At 35.4% G+C, this 23,145-nt stretch overlaps 2 protein-coding genes across 2 annotated transcripts in view; both read right to left on the reverse strand.

Annotated features, from left to right (window-relative positions):
* The window catches only part of LOC124798123 (pre-mRNA-splicing factor syf1 homolog), a 150,759-nt gene extending 146,016 nt beyond the window's left edge, over window positions 1–4,743 (reverse strand). Inside the window, exon 1 of the mRNA XM_047261380.1 lies at window positions 4,344–4,743. The gene's annotated coding sequence lies outside the window, so the exon portion shown is untranslated. The remainder of the gene's footprint in view (window positions 1–4,343) is intronic.
* Window positions 4,744–18,875: 14,132 nt separating this feature from the next.
* LOC124798837 lies at window positions 18,876–19,506 on the reverse strand. Its single transcript, XM_047262368.1, has 2 exons — window positions 19,441–19,506; window positions 18,876–19,385 (listed from the first exon to the last, which is right to left on the reverse strand). The coding sequence occupies exons 1-2, from the start codon at window positions 19,504–19,506 to the stop codon at window positions 18,876–18,878; spliced, it is 576 nt and encodes a 191-aa protein (XP_047118324.1).
* Window positions 19,507–23,145: the final 3,639 nt, after the last annotated feature.

Here is a 23,145-nt window from a genome sequence, read left to right on the forward strand (position 1 = left end):
AATCTGTATTTGCAATTCGAGTGTTAGCTGACATAGGCAACATAAAAATGATAAAGCTTGCATACTTTGCCTACTTTCATTCCATAATGCCATATGGTATAATATTTTGGGGTAACTCTTCAAGTCAAACAAAAGTTTTCAGAGTCCAAAAGCGTGTAATATTTATTATTTGTGGAGTAAATTCACAGACGTATTGTAGAAACCTCTTCAAAGAACTGGGTATACTAACTACTGCCTCTCAGTATATTTACTCCTTAATGAAATTTGTCCTAAATAATATATCTCTTTTTCCAACAAACAGCTCAGTTCATACATACAATACCAGGAACAAAAATAATCTGCACAAGGACTTAAAAGCATTTACTTTAGTTCAAAAAGCGGTCCACTACTCAGGAACACTCATCTTCAATAATTTGCCAGCAAACATAAAAAATTTAGTTACAAATAAAGATCAGTTTCAAAAGGAGCCTGAAAGACTTGCTAGCAGCCAACTCTTTCTACTCCATTGACGAATTTTTTAATAGTAACAAACGATGTATTGTATATATTCATACTATTAGTATTGTTATTTCAGCTCTTTTTTTTTAAAAAAAAAAAAAAAAAAAAAAAAAAAAAAAAAAAAAAAAAAAAAGGGGGGGGGGGGGGGGGACATGTTCCACATCCACGAGGATCTCCTCAGCTTGGATCTATGGAACGAAAAACTAGTCTAATCTAATCTAGAAGCTTCTTTACAGAGATGTCTACCATGAAGGATACCTCCCATCATGAACTGTTCTACTAAGTACATATGCATCTAATGATTGATCAACTATTCTAATGAAGTGAAGCTACAGTTCGTCAACATGCATCTGTCCATGGCTGAATTTTTTAAGTTCCTCCTGGAAAAATGACACTATGGTCTCTTTATCTAGCTTTTTGAAGATATAAACATTCTGAATTGTTTTAGAGCCATTCGTACTTGCACTGTTGTTACAACTGCGTCATGATCAATGATACCAGTTTCAATGTGGATCTGTTCTGGGTAGATTTCAGAGAAGACATTTGACACCATTCATTCTGTATGATGTCCTGACATGCCCATCACATCACTGAGCATTATACTGAGTTTATGGACTGGGACTAGGGAAATGAAAGATCACAAAATAATCATGGTATATAACAGGCAGGCAGTCAGAATTAAAAAAAAAAAAAAAAAAAAAAAAAAAAGGATGAGTGTCATTAAAAAAGGTTAAAGTTGGTGTATGCTGGAATCAAGAGAGATGAGTAATATAACTTGTTAGGTTACAAATAGTGCACCACAGTCACCCATGCCAGATTCCTGTATCCTTAAGACATCTCATGGCTGGGAAAACATGTCAGGATACTGATATTTGTTTACTAGACAATAAGTTATTCAAGACAGAATACAGTTAACAGCAGTTGTATTTCTCAATTTTAAGGATACAGGGTACTTATAAATGGTGGAAAAATCGAAATTTAATGTGACTTGATTAAATTCTATAGTCTTTCCTGATTACATTGATATATACATTATAGGGTTTCAGATGAAAAATGACCTACATGTACCAAAGTTACGGTCATGTATGTCACCACACCCCTTTTATTTCTGTTACAGAAACCAGCATTATTTCGAAAAGAACTGTGAACTTTCTGTTTCCAGTGATTATACATATGGTACATGTATATGTTGGTAACAGTGCAGGTTTCTAGTGTCTGTAAATATTTATCTTTGATAGTATTTACTTTTTTCACTAGTGCAGTTTGTTCATGTGTTACTGAACAACATATATTTGTGGAAGTACATATCCTATAGTGTGCAATAAACATGAACTATGCCACATATCAAGAAATTCAATAAAAGGAAATTCCGTGGTAACCATTTCACAAAGAAAGCAAGCCACACTGTTGAAAGTAACCCACATGGCACGCCTCCTGGTGATTCTTAGGTGTCTTGACGGTTGTGTCTATAGCATCTATGAAACGTGCTGCAGAAGAAACTGTAAATGTTAGTGCAACCAGGGACACTGCTGTTGCACTTGATGGGACATGGCAACCCCAAGGACATCATTCCTTGAATGGTATTGTAAGTGCTGCTTCTCTGGAGAATGGAAAAGTTGTTGACGTTGAGTGTTTATCTAAGTACTGCCACACCTGCCATGGTAACACTGAAGGACATATTGAACATCAGTGTTCTAAGGATTATGATGGTTACAGTGGGGGTATTGAGTGTGATGGAGCTCTAAAAATATTTCAGAGGTCGGTGCCCATTTATAACATTAGCCCATTTATAACGTTAGATATATGACGTACCTAGGTGATAAGGACTCTAAAGCTTTCAATAAAATTAATGAGTTCAATGTTTATGGTGATATCTTGGTAACAAAACTGAAGTGTTGTGGGCATGTGCAAAAGAGGATGGGTGCTAGACTGAGGAAGCTACGAAGAGAAATGAAAGGAAAATTGCTATCTGATGGAAAATCTCTGTCTGGCAGAGGCAGATTGACAGAAACTAAAACAGACCTTCTTCAGAGTTATTATGGACTGGCCATTAGACGAACTGCATCTCTGAATGATGTTACAGCAATGAGAAAATTTGTATGGGCCACCTACTTTCATAAGTTGTCCACAGATGACCATCCTGTTTACGGATGTTTCCCTAAAGGAGCAGATTCTTGGTGTGGTTACCAAAAAGTGAAAGAAAGTGTTCAAATATACCATCATAACCATTCTCTTCCTGAGCCTGTTATGAACGAAATAAAACCAATTTTTGGAGACCTGAGTGACCCTGTTTTGCTTAGTAAATGTCTTCATGGGGGCACTCAGAATACAAATGAAAGTTTCAACAATTGCATATGGGAAAAATTACACAAAAAGGGTAGGGCTAAATACATTAAAAGTTGGTGTACTAGATGAAGTGATATGTTTAAATGATGGAGTTATAGGAAGGTTGGAAGTCCTGAGAAATTTAAGCATAAAATGTGGCTCTCATATTGGACATTAATTGCTTGAGTGTGACAGACAATGGGTGCATGAAGCTGAAAGATTCACTCTTTAAGTTACCAAAAGAAGCAAGAAGTGCTAAAAGGAATGCCAAGAGGAAGCTTGAATATGAAGAAATGCTGCAGGATGAAGACTATGCTTCAGGAATGTTCTGAGGCAGAGTTTGATCGGACTCATATCTTAATTTGCAATTTCTCACAACTTGTATTTTGCAGAATTCAGGTACAAACATTTCCTAAAGCTTATAAAGCATTGCTCCAATTTTTTTCTGTAACTTCCAATAGTCCATACTTATGTAGTAGACCTAAGCTTTATTGCAGAATGAACTAAGATATAAAAAAATAACATTTTTATTAGGAAAAAATTATAAAAATTAAAATGTGAGATGTGATATTTTTTATCTTAGTAATATAAATAATAGGTGGAATTAAATAGGGCTAGAAACTCAGCCATCATGTCATGCATATCATAAAAATTTCGTCTCCTTCAAACGTATAACATTGAATTAAATGGTAGGCCCTACCACAATTTGACGCAGCATTTTGGAAAAAAATTGCATCAATTTCTTTGTATTTTTTAATAACCCTAAACAGGTTCAAAAATATTCAAAATACTTCTAATTTTTTCAGAAAATGTGCTGCATTACCTGATCTCAACAACAAATATGTAAAACATATACATTATAAACAGTGCTTGAAAGAAATAAGTGCTAATTTTTACATAGGCCTAATTTTGAGCTGAGAAAGTACTACACTGTATCCTTAATTATATGTAGGCCTTACACAATCAGCTCATCAGAAAAGATTTACCTTAACCTGAATAAATCTTTATCTTAAGAAAGTGCATTAGCTGTTACAAGCTTTATTTAAGTAACCACATACAGGACTACAGAGACAACAGCAAATCATATGTGAAATGCAAGTGTCATTAACTAGCAGGTTAATGTACTTTAAACAAATTATTTTCAAGTACAATTCCTGCACATAATTAGATACATAATTTCTCTAAAAAATAGTAGTCTACCACTGGTTCATTTGACATGCTGAGAGTGATCAGATGGACTTCAATACAGGAGATGTAAATTTCTAAATCAACATTGTTATGCTACCGTCTCCCTTTCATTACTTATCATTCTCATGCACTTAAATTTTTTTCATCTCTATTCCATGCAGTTCATAGTGTTACAGAAATTTACAAATATCTCATTTCAAGTACAAAAGATAGGCAAAATAGTCGTACCACCAGATTCATGGAATGTGCTACACATAACAAATAAAACATCGTACCTTATTGTATGATTTCTCATTTCAAATGCATGTTTGTAATTTTGATGTGATACTTACTGAAGTTGCTTAACTCATCCAACAGTACGTCTCTAAAAGGATCACTGCACTTTAAGCTGCTAATTTTGGTGACATAATAACGCCAGTTCCTGCATATGAAACCACTAAAAATATTCCAAGGTTTGAATTCGACAAGCAAATCCACGAATATATAATTGTACACTGAAATCACACAACTATGATAGCAAGAACTTTACGGGTTCTAACAGGGCCACAACCAAATGCATTTCCACAATAAACATTTGTTAGTGGCACGATTACGATGCAGAGGCCGTCTAGATTTCTATGTACACCTCCAAGTACACATCATCAAAAGACTATTAAAAATCGCACTTTGTCAAACGTTGTAAACATCACAACCCCGCCACCATCAAACTCAAACATAAACAAACTAGACAGTACACACAACAAAAACTACTGTCAGAGATAACATGCATCAGACGGCGTTCCACGCATGGTTCCACGTGAACTTGGATGCTATCAAAAGAGGTGTGAAAGCTCAAAATGCAGTGCCGCGATGACACCCGGATTCCATGTTACAATGCATTGCATTACCAGGTTGCAAGCATTGTGAAGCCTAGTGCAGGGTTGGCTCAGTTGACTAAGAGCATTGGGAAATTATGTAGGAATTTTTCGAAACAGTATAAGGTAATGATTGTGGGTGGCGCAGCGTATAGTCTTGATATGGACGGGGAATATGACGTAGGTGGTGTCCTAGTAAAGACAGCTATTTAAACCGGAGGCACTAATGTGCATTTTGTGTAACTGTTTCGGCTTCATGATGGGCCTCATCTTAATGTGGCTATTAGACTTTTAAAATGGGATTGGAGAAGGCGTTAATGGCAGAGGGCATGGATCACATCGCAATGATGCTAGTTGTGTCTATCAGTATATCAGGTTTCACTAGGCATGGCCTACACCTCCATAAGTATGCGAAGGGGAGGCTAGCAAAGCTTAAAGGTGACAGTGTAGAGTGCGGTGGTGGTATCACTCATGGGAAAATTCCTGCAGTAGTTGGTGTTGGAGCTGCACTCTTTTTAGAATGAAGTCAGCTGATAGGTATACCTTCTTAAAGGAAGTCCCTCTAACTAAGGAATCAACTTCAGAGATGGTCGGGTATCCAAGCAGAGAAGGAATTTGCATCGTTCATCAAAATATAAGAGTTATTAGAGACAAAGTTAGTAAACTGTTTATAGATGTTGACTCTGACATTATTGGTATATCGAGGCACCACTTAAATAATAAGAGAATTCAGAGACTTCCTTTACAAGATACAGATTAGCTGGCTGTTATTCAAGAAGTTCCTTGCAGATTGGGATAGTGGCCATGCACAAAAAAAAAAAAAAAACAGTTTCCGTTTGTGTCCATAGACGTCTCATGGCACTGCACTGAAAGGATATGTGATGTTGTGCAGGGGCAGTTAAATTTAGTGAAACTAAACTTCTAATTGTTGTTGTTTATAGGTCCTCCTTACTCTGACTTCAGAGCATTTCTGCTCAAGTTAGAGAGGGTTCTTGGTTCACTGTATAGGGAGTACAAAAAATTAGGTATATGAAGTGACTTCAGTATTAGTTTTGCATACGACTGTGCAATGGTGTTGGTAGATATCCTAAACTCATATGGCGTGATGCAGACAGAGTTTTTTCCAACCACGTAGGAAGGGGACAGTAGCACAGCCATAGACAATATTTTTATTCATTCTTCATTAACAGAGAGGCATTCTGTTAGTAAAAGGGTGAATGTCCATTCGGACCATGATTCACAAATTTTAACACTAAGAGGTTTTTGTTCTCAATCGAATGTTATACGTAATTAAAAACTATATAGAAAAGCTAATCCAACGGCAATAGAGAGTTTTTTTAAACCTCGTTAAGGAACAAGAGTGGCAGGATGTTTGCAGTGCTGATAACTTCGGTGACAAACACAGTGCTTTCCTCAGGACATTTCTCACGCTCTTTGAAAGTTGCTTTCCATTAAAAAGTTCTAAACAAGCTACTGGCAGTAAAAGACGGCCTGCATGACTGATTAGTTTGATAAGGATATTATGTAGAACAAAGTGGGAATAATATAAAAATGTTAGAAGTAGTCACAACCAGGCTAAAGTAGCCCATTACAATCAATATTGTAAGGTGCTTAAAATGTTATTAAGAAGACAAAGATATGTGGTTCGCAAATACACTACTCAATTCACAGGATAAAATTAGAACCATGGGGTCAGTTGTGAAGGAAGTGATGGTCAGCAGCACAAAGTGGATGATATAAAGTCAGTTCATACTAAAAATATTTCTGTCACTTATAAGACAGATATATGTACACTATTAACAATATTTTCTGAGCATCGTTCGTGAATTAAATAAAAACTTTGCTTTTACAGGGAATCATATAACACTACTGGAAAATGTCTTTTTCAAGACTGATGACTGAAATACTGGTCCCTGATACTGAAAAGGGGGAGTTTGAGTCAATAATTAAGTCACTGAAGACTGAAGACTCTCATGGCTAGCAGAATATTTAAGTACTATGATGCACATATTAGCCCTGTACTTAGGCATATTTGCAATTTTTCCTTTAGGAATGATCAGTTTCCTGAATGATTAAAGTACTCAGTAGTAAAGCTGCTTTATAAAAAGGAGAAAGGAATAATGTAGACAATTTTAGACCTATATCTATGCCATCAGTGTTTGCTAAAGTTACTGAAAAGGCTGAGTATGTAACGATAATTGATCATTTTATCCCACATAATTTGCTATCAAATGTACAGTTCAGCTTTAGAAGTCGTTTAACAACTTAAAATACAATATTCTCTTTTCTCTGTAAGGCTTAAACAAAAGGTTTCGAACGCTAGGCATATTGTTTGATTTAACTAAGGCGTTTGATTGTGTTGATCATAAAATAATGCTCCAGAAGTTGGACCATTATGGAATATGGGGACTAGCTCACAATTTGGTCTTCTATTACTTTAACAACAGATAGCGAAAAGTAATTATTCACAATGTTAAGAATGGCTGTGATGTGAGGTTCAGGCAAATTTTGGGTGCCCCAGGGATCAGTGCTGGGGCCACTTCTCTTCCTTATCTATTTAAATGATATGCCCTCGAGTATTCAGGGGAATTCTAAAACATTTCTGTTTACTGATTACACTAGCTTAGTAGTAAAGGATGTTGTATACAACATGGGCTGTGTTTCAAATGATGCAGTTCATGACATATGCTCATGGCTTGTAGAAAATAAATTATCGCTAAATCACAATAAGACTAAGTTTTTACAGTTTCTAACACATATTTCAACAAAATCCGACATTTTAATTTCACAGAATGGGCATATGGTTAGTGAAACAGAACATTTCAAATTTCTATTTGTTCAGTTAGATAGGAAACTGTCATGGAAAGCCCATATTCAGGATCTTATTCAAAGACTTAATGCTGCCAGTTTCACTATTTGAATGGTATATGAAGTAAGTGATCGTTCTCCAAAAAAATTAGTCTACTTTGCATATTTTTATTCGCTTATGTTGTATGATATTATATTTTGGGGTAGCTCAAAGGATATATTTGGCTCAGAAATGGGCAGTTCGGGCAACAAGTAGTGTAAGCTCGCTAACTTCTTGTTGACCCCTGTTCACTCATATGGGTATTCTGACACTGGCCTCTCAGTATATGTATTCTTCACTATCATTTTTTGTTAACAATATCAGCTTATTCCCAAGAATTAGCAGCTTTCACGCTGTTAATACTAGGCAGAAATCAATCTGCATATGGATCGCACTTCCTTAACTCTTGTGCAGAAATGTGTGCAGCATATTGCTGCATCCATTTTCAATAAGCTTAGAAATCTTAGCAGTAATTCATGTGCTTTCAAATAAAATCTTCGAGCACTACTCCTATTTTGTGGAGGAGTTCCTTGAAAAATTAAGTTGATTTTTATGTTATATTGTTGACTGCATTTACCTAAAATTATGGATTGTATTTTTTTTGTTCATAAACATTTTATTATATCTGTTATTACTTTTATGTGGTAATTTCATGTAGTGACATGTTTTCATGACCTTGGAGATTTGGTCGTCTATTTCGTCCTATGGAACTAGACGTATAAATGAATAAATTAATTAATTAATACTTGTTCCATAGATCATGATACGACATTTCGCAATGATGTGGAACATGTCAACTTAACCTACTTTTTCACTGTACATTATTTATTTTATTTTCATTTTTGTACTGTTAGTACATCATATATAAAAAATCATTTATTGATTAGAAGTAGTTGTGATTCAGAAATTCTTTTAATTTGTTTTTAAATGTTGGGTGGCTACCTGTCAGACTTTTAATGTTATTTGGCAAATGACTAAAGGTTTTTGAGGCAGCATAGTTCAGACCTTTCTGCGTCAAAATCGGATTTAACCCACAATAGTGAAGATTAGCCTTTCTTCTAGTGTAGCAGCTATGCATTTCACTATTGTTTTTGAATTGAAATGGGTTATTAATAACAAATTTTATAAGTGAATAAATGTATTTCTAAGGTACTGTGGATATCCCAAGTTCCTTGAATTAATATCTGTTAGTTGATCTTGGGTGGGCTCCTGCTATTATTCTGATTACATGCTTTTGTACAATGAATACTTTTTCTCTTAGTGGTGCTTTACCCCAAAGTATGATGCAATAAGAAAGCACTGACTGAAAATAGGCATTGTAAGCTAATTTACTGATATGCTCATCATCAAAATTTGCAATAACCCTAATAGCATAGGTAGCTGAACCTACCCATTTCACCAGATCATCAATGTGTTTGTTCCAGTTCAATTACTCATCAGTTCACATACCGAGAAATTCTGAATCTTCTGCCTTAGCAACAGACTTCTGTTCAAAGTCTATATTTATCGTTCTTGTTATACGATTCAATGTACAGAATTGTATATACTGCTTTTTCCCTAAATTTCGTGAAAATCTGTTTGGAGAAAACCACTTAATAATTTTATGAAAGATATTATTTACAATTTCCTCCACTAAGTCTTGCTTGTTGGGTGTGATTACTACACTTGTACTATCATCAAATAGAACTTGCTTTGCATCTTCCTGAACGCAGAGTGGCAGTCCATTAGTATGTATCGAGAACAATAAGGGACCCAAGACTAAACCCTGTGGGACACCGATGATAATTCTTTTTTTTTTTTTTTCAGACTACCTGTACTGTTAATTTCAACCTCTGAGTTCTTCCAGCTAAATATTAATTAAGCCATTTTTGGAGTGCCCCACAATACTTAAGCTCATCTAGAAGAATTTCATGATTCACTTACTCGAAAGCTTTTGAGAGATCACATAATATCCTAATGGGTGATGTTCTGTTATTCAGTGAAAGCATATATAGCATTCTCTGTTGAAAAGCCTTTCTGAAATCCTAACTGACATTTTGTTAGGACTTCATTTTCAGAAATGTAGTTTTTTGCATTCAAACTGCTGGTATCAACAGAAACAACATGGGGAATTATCGATGTTACCAACTAGGTTACAGCAATAAAGCATCACTAAATAGAGGGGAAACAAATAAAAAACCATATGTATACTACCTGTACTGTTAATTTCAGCCTCTGAGTTCTCCAGCTAAATATTAATTAAACCATTTTAGACTGTCCCACAATACTTAAGCTTATCTAGAAGAATTTAATGATTCACTTAGTCGAAAGCTGACAGACACGAAGATTCATTCGTTCCCCTTCACCAAATTTTGACTTTTCAAGCATCATGCAAGTTAATAAAAGTATTAGGCCTACTTTAGTCGTCAATTGCGTCATTAGGTCCACCTACAGTTGATAGTCAGACTTTCAAGTCTCCAATAACAGGAGTATAAATCAAGCTGAAAACATTGTGTATCTAGCATTCAGGAAGTTCTTTTGTGAATTCAATTATTGGACATTTGTGTCCATTTGTGACCAGAAATGGTAGATATTTATGACATACACTACCAGCAGCAAACGGTAGTCCTCATTAACTGCAGATTTTTAATTTCCTCCTATTCTGGGATAAAAGGCCAGTTCACTCTGGTTGTCAGTTCATGGCACCCTCACCTCAGAGTGTATTCACACCAGCCATCACAATACATCACAATAATTTCATTAGTCCAGTACCACAATGTGAAAGTGAGTTTCATTTATACATTTACTATAGCTCGCGTCATGTTGGAAGGCGACCCTATTTTCAGCCGTTCTGCGCTTCCCCCACCAGTAAGGTTCATTCTCTTTCCAAGCGGCTAGCTGCGAGTTACAAACTGGACTGCTGGAATCTCTCTCCCACATGCTGAGCTGATGCCGTATTTTGTGACAATGCAGTTTCATTCACAGACCGATCGAATTATTCACTCAGATGTCGATGTTATTTCCTTCTAGCAGTATAATGTGTATCTGTAAATATTTCAGTGTGATTACCAAGTGAATGTGTCAGGTAATGGCAATAAACGTGAAGTTCCACACAAGCAACTTTAATTAAATTGCATGCCTATGGAGTATCGTCTTATTCGTGCGACTCGCTTCGTAATTTCCTGTCGGAAAGATCACAGTATGTAGTAATAGGCGGAAAATCATCGAATAAAACAGAAGTGGTATCTGGCGTTTCCAAGGAAGTGTTATAAGCGCTCCTCAGTTCCTGATTTAATAAACGATTTAGGAGACAGTTTGAGCAACTCTCTTAGACTGTTTGCAGATTACGCTGTGATTTACCATCTTATAAACTCATCAGAGATTAAAACAAATCAGAAAACGACTTAGATAAGATATCTGTATGGTGAGAAAAATCGCTATTGCCTCTAAATAATTAAAAGATTGAAGCCATCCACATGAGTACTAAAAGGAATCCGCTAAATTCTGTTTAGAGGATAAAACACATGATACCATAGGCTGTAAATTCAACTAAATACTTAAAGAATGGAAAATCCAGGATGGAATGTAACAATTATGAGAAGGGAAGTTGCTACTCACCATAATGCTGAGTCGTAGATAGGCACAACAAAAAGACTCTCATAATTAAAGCATTCGTCCATTAAGACCTTAGTCAACACTAGACACACATATGTACATACACACACAGTCAAGCAAACACAACTCGCGCACATAACTGCAGTCTCTGTTGCCCTAATTGCAGAGCAATCATGTAGATGTGGATGCTTCACAAGCAGTCGAGCAGGTTTATGTCACGCATTCATAACTTCTTCAATTTTGAATCTGAACGTGATACTTGTATTTTTGACATTTTGAAGACTCAAGAACGAACTGCAGAAGCACATGTCGGCAAGAGAACTGTACAGAGACAAGCAAGCAAAAGTGTCAGAGCTGTATAAGTCTCAGGAAAATTTGTTTTCGTGTCGCATGAAAATCATCAAAATCGCAAGAAACCTGTAACACAAATAGATGGTTTTGGCAATCATGTTTTAAAGTGCTCCATGTTTGACATCTATATAAGTTGGGGATGCCAAACATAAGAAAAAGATGTTACAATTATGCCCGTGCAAATTGGCTTCAAAGGTGGCGCTTTGTCAATGCAAAAAATTTTAAAATACGTTCATTTTAAAAATGTTAAGAAGAGAGTTTTTAATTGAAAGTTGTGACACAGAAGCAGATGAAGCACGTCCATTATAAAGATGCACAATACAAGGGACGAGGTAGTTCTACAGTATGTTACCTTGATGAAACATGTGTGAATCCGAATCATTCCATGAATACCTACTGGAAAATGAGTAATGGTACTGGCGGCTTTAAAGTTCCCATAGGAAAAAGCTTTCGGATACTTATCCTGGATACTGGCTATTCTACTGATTTGGTTCCTGAGAGTAAACTTGTATTTATGTGTAAGAAAAAAAGTAGTGACTAGCATTCGAAAATGAACGCTGTCCCTTTCAAGAAATAATTCACTGAACAATTCTTGTCATACCAAGCTTTGTAGTCGATCATTGTAATTTCCACGCCAGTTATCGTTCAGCTGTTACAGAGAAATGACCAAGTACGAGCACTGGGAAAGGAAATAGTGTGCTCTGGTTGAAAAATAAAAATATTCTGGTCAATGTAAGCCAGTCTCATGCTGAACTCCTCAGCTTACTAATTTATAAAAGTCATGCGACAGAATGTACAAATTTAACTTTCTTGCACAAATTACTGTCCATAGAATCGGGTAGAATTAATTTGAGCACAGGTTACAAGCTATGCAGGGAAAACAAAACATTGAAGATAGATACTGAAAGGCTTGTGCATGAAGCAATAGACAGCATCCTCGTTCAGCATGGGCACACTGTGTATGCCACGCTGAAAACTTTCAAAAATAGGACTCTGACAGGGAGGTGAAGATGGATGAAAGCCTTTAACGTATCATCCTAAATTTACAATCAGATGGTTCATGCATGGGCTCAGATAGCAGATGGTATTCTGATGTAGAACTTGAAACAAAAAGTAAAGTAATGATCTTCCTTGGTTTTAAAAACTCATGGTTTAAAAACATCTTTATCAAAACATCAGTCGCATAGACTGAACATGAGAACTTCCTGTCTTTTATTGATTAGGAATATATAGCCTGTGAAAAATTCAGACTATATGTTCGACACATTGCCCAAGGAGAAGTTAAGCATCTCCCAGCCTGTTGTATTTCTTGCAAGAATGCGGCTGGATATATTCGTCAAAAACTCCAGTATTTTGACACATAAATCCCTGTCATTTTCATGGCATGAATTGGAAAATGCCTTAAAATGAAAGGGAGGGTTACCTGTCGAGATATAAGTGGTTTTCGACGTTATTGGTCAGCATTCCGTCGAGTTATTCACAGATGATGGTTAATTGTTAGCTTGTTCAATGGATCATAAATGCATCCTCCCACTGTAATGTCGAACGAGTTAGTTGAAACTCATAATGCCTGTTGACACCGAAAAATATGGTAACATATTGACTATTTTTACGATAGTCTTTCACACTAGCGCTTGTTACCAGTAATTCTTTTTTAAACATAGTAATTTACATTGAACAGCAGTGAAACACACTCAAATACCTGCATTATAAACATTTAAAAAATATTATGGAATAGAAGTTGTTGTCAAACAAATATTATTAATTTTGTTATGTATCACATTTTTACATATAACACAGTCCAAATCGAAATAAATGGCAATTATTGCAACTATTTTAGATGATCTTGTCGTTAGACAATCCTCGTTTTGAGAAAAATTGTTCTTGACATCTTCAATTAGCTGTATCAGCTGCTCTCGCCTTCTGATGTCACACAGACAATTGCTGTGGAACAGTGGACACAACATCAAGCCTCTCAAGTAAGATTTGCATCATATAGAGGAATAATCGAAATAGGTTTTTTAAATGAATTATTCCCTCACAGATTTGAATGTATAATACAGTGTTCCGAAGGCATATGAACATAATTGTTGTCCGCAGCACAGTTCGGCAACACAGACTTCATTCGCCCGTTCTCTGCCGCCATGCATGCGCAAACCTCATCCCTTCCACGCCACTCTATCACTCTATGCACGGAAGCACCATCCTATGAGAAGCGGACTATAGCTGTACGTGGCCACATTTTGCTGTGGCTGAGTGTGCTTAATGGGCTTAATGGAAAAGCAAAAAACACAAATCACCCATTTCTAATATGTATGATAATTCGATATACATCCTAGTCTCCTTCTCTCCCCCATCTCTCTCCATTTCTCCCACCCCCTTTCTTTGTTTATCTCGGCCTCCAGCCCCCTCTCTCTGTGCATCTCCTCGTTTCTGTTTTCTATGTCTATTTCCTCCGACCCCTCTGTCTATCGCCTCCTTCCCCTCCCTCTCTCTGACCTTGCACCTTGTGTATTGTTATTGCAAATTCTGATTCTGTAGTAGTATTCTAATCATAAACTAGCTTTCCTGTATGCTAACAACGTTTCACTATTTATATTTTCTATACATACATTCAAACATTAAAAATTATATAGTCTATGTGCGTCTAAACGTTTATTATAGTTGCATGTAAAAATTTGAAGCAAATCGGAAAGGTATATTTTGAGATTTTTGGTAACAATATATATACATATATAAAATATGTGTGTAATTTATTAAAGATATGCATAATATTATTATTATTTACATCTTATGGCCTTCATTGGACCACTCTAGCAAACTTTATACAAAGAATTTTTCAGTTTCCTGTCAACCCTGTACTTCTTCATTCTCTCGGATCTCATCCTTCTTTCTTCTTCAGAAATCATCCTTCCTATTGTCTATTTGCTTATTCTCGTTTGCAGTCTGGTTTGTTTGTCTGTGAGTTTCCTGATTTTGTCAGTTTTGTTTCTTAGATCTTCCAATGTTATCTGTAGCTCACCCATGATTTCTGTAATCCACTTAATGTTGCACTGATGAGATGTCCGTAAAATGAAAAGTGTTTCTTCCTGATTTTACTCATTACCGGTTCTATTTCTTTTTAAACTGTTTCATTTGTAGCTACTCCCAGTGTCCATCTTTCTAGTACGACTTGTTGATGCACATCCTGATGATTCTTCTATTTTGAGTATTTTGTCAATTTGTGCAATTCTAGTTGTTTTGAAGATGGTTTCACTTGTGTATGTTATTTTTGCTATTGACAGGCTCTTTTTGTTGTAGGTGTTCTTGCTGACATATTGTTCTGTACTCAATTTGTTTATTTTGTTATGCCATGTTGGCTTTTCATTGAGGTTATATGTTATGATTTCTCTCAGATATTTAAATTTATCTACAATTTTGATATCTCTGTTTCCTATGGCAGTTTTTTTATGAGTGGTGGGTTAGTTAACATGATGACTGTTTTTTTCAAACGATATTCCAAGACCAAATTTCTGTGTTGTTTCCTGTTGTGAGATAACTTGTTGTTTGGTTCTGGAATACTGTTGGACAAGTGAGCAAGGTCACCAGCAAATCCTAGACAATTTAAACTTATGTTGTCTTTTGGTCTTCCAATTTGGATGTTATTGGGGTTAGTCTTGTACCATTCCCTCATTATGTATCCTAAAGCACAGTTGGACAGCAGGGATGCCAAGCAAACTCCTTGTCTTAAACCTGTTTTTAAGATGAATGGCTCAGAGAGTTCCCCATTGAACTTGACTTTTGATACAGTTTTGGTTATGGTGAATTCCATCAATTTAATTTTGTATGGAGCCCTAAATTTCTTAAGATTTTTGACATTGAAGGTCTATGGATACAGTCATATTCTTTTTTAAAAGTCCATGAAGGTTAAAACAAACAGTTTATTTTGTTTCTTGTAATGTGCTGTGGCTAATTTTAAAGTGATGATCTGTTCTGCACAGCTTGTCCAAGATCTGAAGCCTCCTTGGTAATCACATAATTCTTCCACTAGTTGCTCTTTGATCCACTTTTATAGGATTCTGGAGAAAATCTTGTATATGCAATCTAAGAGAGAGATACCTCTGTAGTTATCTAGGTTGCTTTTATCTCATTTTTTTTTGGAGTCGGTGGATTACGGCTGTGATCCAATGTTTGGGAAACTTTTCTGTTATCCAGATTTTTGTAAGCGCTATGTGTGAGGATGTTCGAACTGTATCACTGGCATATTTCCACCTTCTGTAAAAATTTGGTCTTCTCTGCATGCCCTATAATTTTTCATCTCTCCATATCATGGATGGTTGGAGGATTCATGAGATCAAGTGATGTCTTCATGGGTGTGTCTGTGTTAATTGCTAAAATTTCTTGCAGTTCTTCACACTTCAAAAGTTTACTAAATGCTTTTGCCATGATTTCGGCATTTTCATTGTCATTATGTGCCATTTTTTCCATCTTCCCTTTTCAGCATTAACGTGGGAGGGGAAAATTTTTGTAATTGTCTTCCGAACATTTTGTAAAATTCTCTGGAATTGGTCTTTTGGTGATTTTCTTCTATTGAGTCGATTAGATCCTTCTCTAATTGTCTCTTGGTTTGCCTGATAATTTGTGTGAATTTTTTCGATATTTTTGAGGTTGGTTGCATTTTCTTCTGTTTTGTGTGTTTGATAGTTTAACCACGCATGATGTCTTTCTTCATGAATTTTGTCATATTCTGAATTCCACCAGACATATCCTTTACATGGGTTCAATGGGGCTAAATTTTCTGCATTTTTCCTGAGAGTTTGAACCAGTACTTCTAAATTATCTGTCAGTTTTATGTGACTTCTCTATATTTATCACTTATAAGTAATTGGTGTGGATCGAAGTTCCTCCTTGGTTTATTCCACTTTGGTTTATTTTTGTGGTGTGAACTTAGTTTTGATTTTGACAATGTAAAGATCTGAACTTGTATCTACCCCTCTTAATGCTGTAACATTGTTGATTTCTCTGTGGAAGAATTTGTCCCTAAATACATGATCCAGCTGCCATTCTTCTTTTCTCCAATCAGGATGTTTTCAAGTTTGTTTGGTCTCCTTTTGAAATATGTGTATATACATGTATTAAAGTATTAGATATCTTAAAATATGCCCATATTAGAATTTAATGTTGTGCCAAAATTTCAGAGCAATTGGTCAAGAACTTTTGAACAAGCCAACATTCATATATCTATAAATTATCCACTTTTATCACATATATACCAGATGGCGTTCTAGTAGCTACATTGAGTACTCAAATACAATGTTGTGTCAAAGTTTCAAATCAATCTGTAAAGAACATTTGGAGATTTGAAATTTTGAAGAAACGAACTTCTACATACATACTTATATAGTACATGTATATGTTCCTATTCGCAAATCTCTGAAAGTCTTAACACACTACTTTGAAATTCTAACAAAACGTTCCATTGGTATACGAGCATGTTTTTATTTACCTGCATTTTAAATATATGTAATACACACATTTATATAGGTTTAATAATAAGGAAATATTGTTAGAAAAAAAATCTCAAAAAGTTACATGTACATATATTATACATCATGTATTAAAAGAATAAGTACCTATAAACATACACGTATTATAATTCAACATTGTGTCAAAACTTTCAAGCAACTGGTCAAGAATTTTTGGAGATTAACGATTTTGAACAAACCTATATTTACATTTTTATAGACTTTCTCGTTTTATTACATAAAGAGCACATTTGTGCCTGATAGAGTTCCTACAGGTAAACAAAAACATGCAAGTATTCGAATGCAATGTTGTGTCAAAATTTCACAGCAATCTGCGGAGAACTCTCAGAGAAGTGAGATTTTGAAGAAAGAAACATCTACATTTGTACTTACATAGAAACTGTAAATACTCCTAATGGCAAATGTCGGAAAATTGTGACCAAATACTTCGAAATTTTGACACAGTGTTGTGTAGGAATGTACATGTCCATTTATATACCTGTTTTCAATTTAATTAACAAAAATATTTATTATAAATAATTTAACAAAGGAGAAACATTGTTACAAAGAATCGCAAAAAGCTATACATATTAAAGAAACAGGTACCTATAAACGTGCCTGTATTAGAATGCAATGTTAATGTCAAAATTTCAATGTTGAAGGGAAGAAATTTCAGAGATAAACGATTTTGAACAAACAAACATTTATAATTTTTATTTGTATAGATTTATCCATCTATAAGCATTTGTATGTATTCAGTGTTGTCATGAGTAATGTACAAGAGATTTTCAAAAGTATGATTGACATGTTATGATACATACTTGCATATACTACAGTACTGCATATAATTAAAGTACATATAATAACAGACCAAATATGATAAAACAGCATAGGTGGTACACAAAGATTTCTACATGTGGTTGATAGTTAAATATAGAACTAAACATCTTAGGTTACTAAGTTTCACATGATAACAGAATAGAAGGCATATACAAAAATTTCCCAATGTGGTTGCTACTATAATTTCAGCTGAACATTGTTTGGTTATTTGCATATTCATTATATGAATAAGATATATGCAGAGGACAAAAAAGCATAAGAAGAAAATACAAACAAACAGTATTATAAATCACTAAGTAAATCAGATCTGCTTTTGAATACGTTTTAAATTATTTAAGAGGTAAAAAACTTTCCCTTTCAGTCATTTTTGGGTTTTATTTTTAAAGATATTAAGAGAGGCACCATGTGCCTGCACAGGTAATGTGTTGAATGGCTTTATTCATAAAAATTCTTAACTGCCCTGAGTGTGTTTTTTTTTTTTTAAGTTGAGTTGTAGGCATGTCTATCTTCGAGTCTCGATGAGCATTATGATTATGTATCGACTGCCTAAGGCTGTAACTGGTAAGGTTATCTTTTATGTAGAAAAGGAAGCTGAGTATAAAAAAGTTATAGGATCATCATTTTCTGTAGTTTTTTGAAATAAGGTATATATGATATGCTATTTTTGGTAATCCCAGAGATGCTCCTGATGTCTTTCTTATGCCAAATAAAAATTTCCTGGCCCCTGGAGAATTACCCATAGAAGAATGCCACAGCTTAGAGAACAATGAGAGAAGGCATAATAGCAGTTAATAGCTGGTTCTTAGAAACAGATGAGTGTAATTTTTTCAGTAGCTAGAGAATTCATGAAAGTTTGTAGAAGTGGACTCAACATCAACATAAGATATTTACTGTCTTTTCATTGTTAATAGCCAATTCATTGGATTCAAACCACATATTGAATAACTGGAGGAAATATTTACATTGAAACTTCAGTTTAGTGGTGTCTTTCCCTGAATTGATGAAAGTTGTATCATCTGCATAAAGCACGGATCTGCATGGCATATTACTGCACAGGTCATTTATAAATGTTACAAACAGTAGTGGCCCACACAGTGATACATCTCTCGTAACATTCAGAAACTGTGAATTTTGACCACTGTAGCTTACAATTTGTTTTCTGTTACTCATATAGGATTTAATGAGGAGAAGTTCAAGGTCCCTAATGCCATAACTCCATAGTTCCTCCAAGATTATTTTGTGGTTTACATAATCAAATGCATTCCTCAAGTCTATTTGTGTGGCGTCAGCAGATGATATGGATTCAGAAGATGATTGGGCCATAGAAACAACATTTTGAACAGCTTTAACTGTTGATGATTGCAATGTAAAACCACATTGAGCCTTAGTACGTTAGTTTTTGACAAATACATGCAAATATTCTTCAGAAAATAGGTACCACAGGGACTGGGCAATACTTATTAGTGCAGGATTTATCACTCTTTTTGTGTAATGGAATTAGCATTGTAAGTGCACAGAGAGGGAGCGATATTAAGTCCATTTGAGAGGCTGTAAGCCTAGGGCCACTTAATTTTGCTACTTATCTGATCACATAACGTTATTTCATTTTTATCCAGATACAAGTTGGCATGGAAACAGCAAAATTTTGTAAAAACTGGTTTATATAAGAAGACCGTGAATTATGTTTCAGTGCAGGTTTCAAACTCTTCTTGTGAGAAGGTGAGGCATTAGGGTTTGCAGCATTGATAGAGAAGAAGTTAAAAATCATTTGGTGGGACATTAACATCATTTGTAACTTTAACACAGTGTTTACCTGTACCTACTTCTGATTTAATGTCCCTCCATGCAGCAATACATTTATTATTGAAGTTTTCAATTAAGTTATTATTCGCTTTACATCTGCCTAATCTGTAGTGTCTCTTGAGGCTAATGTATGCTACTTTACCAACTCTGACACTTTTTACCTCACCATGGCACATCAAAACCATCAATGTTAGGTTCTTTAAATGTGATGTGAGCCATTTACGTAGAGTTGTTTTGCCATGGTTGCTTGCCTTAATCTTGTCTCGTCTCGTAACCCTTGGACAGGAGGTACTGAAAACTTCAGGAAGAGGACTAATAAACCTGCTACAAAAACCCTCAACATTGCTCGACGCATATCATAAATCATTCCAGTTAAGTTCCTGCATTATCTCTCAGCACTTAATAGCCCATCGCAGTGAATTGGTTCATGATCCCCTCATTGGTTCATGAATTGCCAGTTTACATCTTCATGATCTGTCAGATGGTCAACCTTAAGCAGTATTAGTTCAGGATCGTGTATATATTGTAATAAAACTGTCAAGAAAAGAGAGTTGTCTTGTGCATCTGTAATTTGCACATAAGATATAATGTTAAGCAAATTAGCATTCTTGAGTGTCTTTTCTATTACATCAAAATTATATCTCCAAAACTTGGTATATTGTGTTTGCCATATTTTTCTGTATGGAGAATAAATTTATCTAAGCACTCTACACATTGTTTGGCATCACTATCAGGAGAGTGGTATACTTATATAACTGTGAGTTTGAATATTGGTAGTAGCTGTTTCTAGAATACCTTTACCACATATGTCCCTAACATCAAGCACAATGTATCTTAATCCTACACTATTACTTAAATATATTGAGGAACCCACATAACTTCCATTGGGTATGCAGTAACTTATAATTAAATTAAAACATGATGGTACATACAGTTTTGTCTCTTAATCACTATGTAGTAGTACACAATATTATTCTTTTGTTCTCATTCACTATAACACCAAGCTCACTGGCTTTATATTTCAGAGACCTAAAATTTACATGCACAAATAAAATTGATTTTTTATTGCAAAAGGGAAGATGCATGGTGTCCTGGCGTAAATTGGAAGCACACACAGTGGTTTGCCTTGAACTGGACCTTATGTTTGGTGTGGTAGTGGGTTTCTATTTTAGTAGCAACTGGACTTTCTTGTTACAGGTCATTAAAAATTATCATTTCTGTGCAGCACTTTTTTGGTCCTATTTGAGACTCAGATGGAAGACTTTTTTATTTCGGTTCCCGCATAATTTCTCTGACTTAGGTGACTTATTACACACTTGATAACACTTCAGTGAGGGACAGCTGATTTGACCCCCTTGATAACACTTCACTGTGGGATGATGGAGATGATTCAGAACTTCCTATGGTTGCTTTCTTTTCCGCTGATGGAAGTGACGTTTTTCTTGCTCGTTTCTCAAGGTTCTTGTTTTTTCATAAGCTGCATAATTTACGTGGACAGGCTGACTAGAGGCATTTTACAATACTTTAGCACAGGTACACTCGGTTTTGTTTGTGACTGTATTTTTAGCTGCCCTACAGCAGAGATAATTTTAGTAACACTAACGTTTTTCCTAGATAGTTAAGGTGAGGTCCATGTTTTGTATGAAATCATCATCTCAAGCAGCTGGCATCTATAATTTCTACGTTCTTAATATTCCTATACTCAGTTTTTTTTTTTGCAGGTTTGTTCTGCAGATTTCAGTATTAACGCACGACCATGAAGGTAAATCCAAGTGTTATGCGAGGTTTATGATTATTACATTCATGTGTCTTATATTTTCAGTCCAATCTCTTACAGCTGTTAGCAGCTGTATGCGATTGGTTTCTATATACATTATTTGTACCCACTAGTAACATAATAGAATCATTCGAATAAGACTGTTTACTTCTGAAGATTTTCTCATCTTTAACATTTCACCTTACATGGCGTCTGATTTAATATAGACAAATACCTTTATATTCGAGTTTCTTCTCATGATTTCGACGATACCACGTCATTATAGTTACCCACAATTGTCATTTTCCCTCTGTCTCCCATTTTCCCTGTATCTAGTGTTGTGGTTTTCATTCCTGCCATAGCTTCGACATTAGAAACGTTTCGTTTATTTTATTCAAGCCTAATACAGTTGACTGCATATATAGCTTCCCGATATTGTTCTGTAGTCATAGATCCTTTTTCTCTCATTTAAGTTGGCGTTGTTTTTGTCCCTTTCTTTATCCTCATACGTCCCAGGGTGTCAAACCCAGATCAGGCCCTGTGTTCTTGAATTCACGAGAAATTTCTCTTTCTTAGAATCTTGTTCCATACACTCCAGTGATTGTTCCAATTCTATGAAGTATTTGTTATTTTCACCTGAATATTTTTGTAGTGATTCTAGGTCGTCACTATTCAATTGAAAACACGTATTTTTCAGGTCGATTAGTTTTCCTGTCTGCACTGTGCAGATTTCGATGCTGTCTTTATTCGCCAGTTTTTGTCATACATGAACATGAAATTTTGTACAGATCCATATTTTCTGTTTTGGTTCAGCATTCACACAGCTATAATGATGTGTCATTTTCCATCACACAGTTCCCCGCTGAATCCTTTTCACATGAACACAGGCTTTCTTTTGAAATGTCTACGTAATCATGATAAGACTTGGCTGCTGTGCAGATAGACACACTGATGCGTTTTTCTTCTTCCGCTGCACTCATTTCTGTCACTTATGATATTACTGAAGAGTTGTTATTAATAATACAAAAGCTAGAATAGGCCAGTGACCTCAGTAGTAACTGTAAAAGTTTCCTCTGTTGACGATTTCCGATTTCGCCAAAATTACCTATGGATTTACAAAATTCATTGGAACAACATTTATAATAGCTATGAGTATACATATGTGCAATATACATCAGAAGAGCATTTACAGTAACTATGACTAAACATAGAGGTGTGTTCAAAAAGAAACCAAACTTTTGCTGTATCACCTTGATTGCATAATGTACAACATTTTAAGCTCAGTCCCCTTAAAAATAGTCATCTCCACTGGCAATACACCTTTCTATCATTCCAGTTTGCGAACACATTTTGTGGGATGGCGCACAGATTTCTCGTCGCAATGTCCTGTGTCTCCTCTTTGGTTTGGAAACGACATCCCGCCAACGTGTTTATCAGTTTGGGAAACAGGAAAATGTCAGCTGGGGCTAGGTCCGCAAAATACGATGGATGTGGTGTTTTGCTAGACAGCTGCAGACACGGAGTGACACGCGAGCTCGCTCATTGTGTTGATGCAACATCCAAATCTGGTTGTCCCACAATTCA

This window comes from Schistocerca piceifrons, chromosome 5 (genome assembly GCF_021461385.2).
Source record: "Schistocerca piceifrons isolate TAMUIC-IGC-003096 chromosome 5, iqSchPice1.1, whole genome shotgun sequence".
Classification (NCBI taxonomy): Eukaryota; Metazoa; Arthropoda; class Insecta; order Orthoptera; family Acrididae; genus Schistocerca; species Schistocerca piceifrons.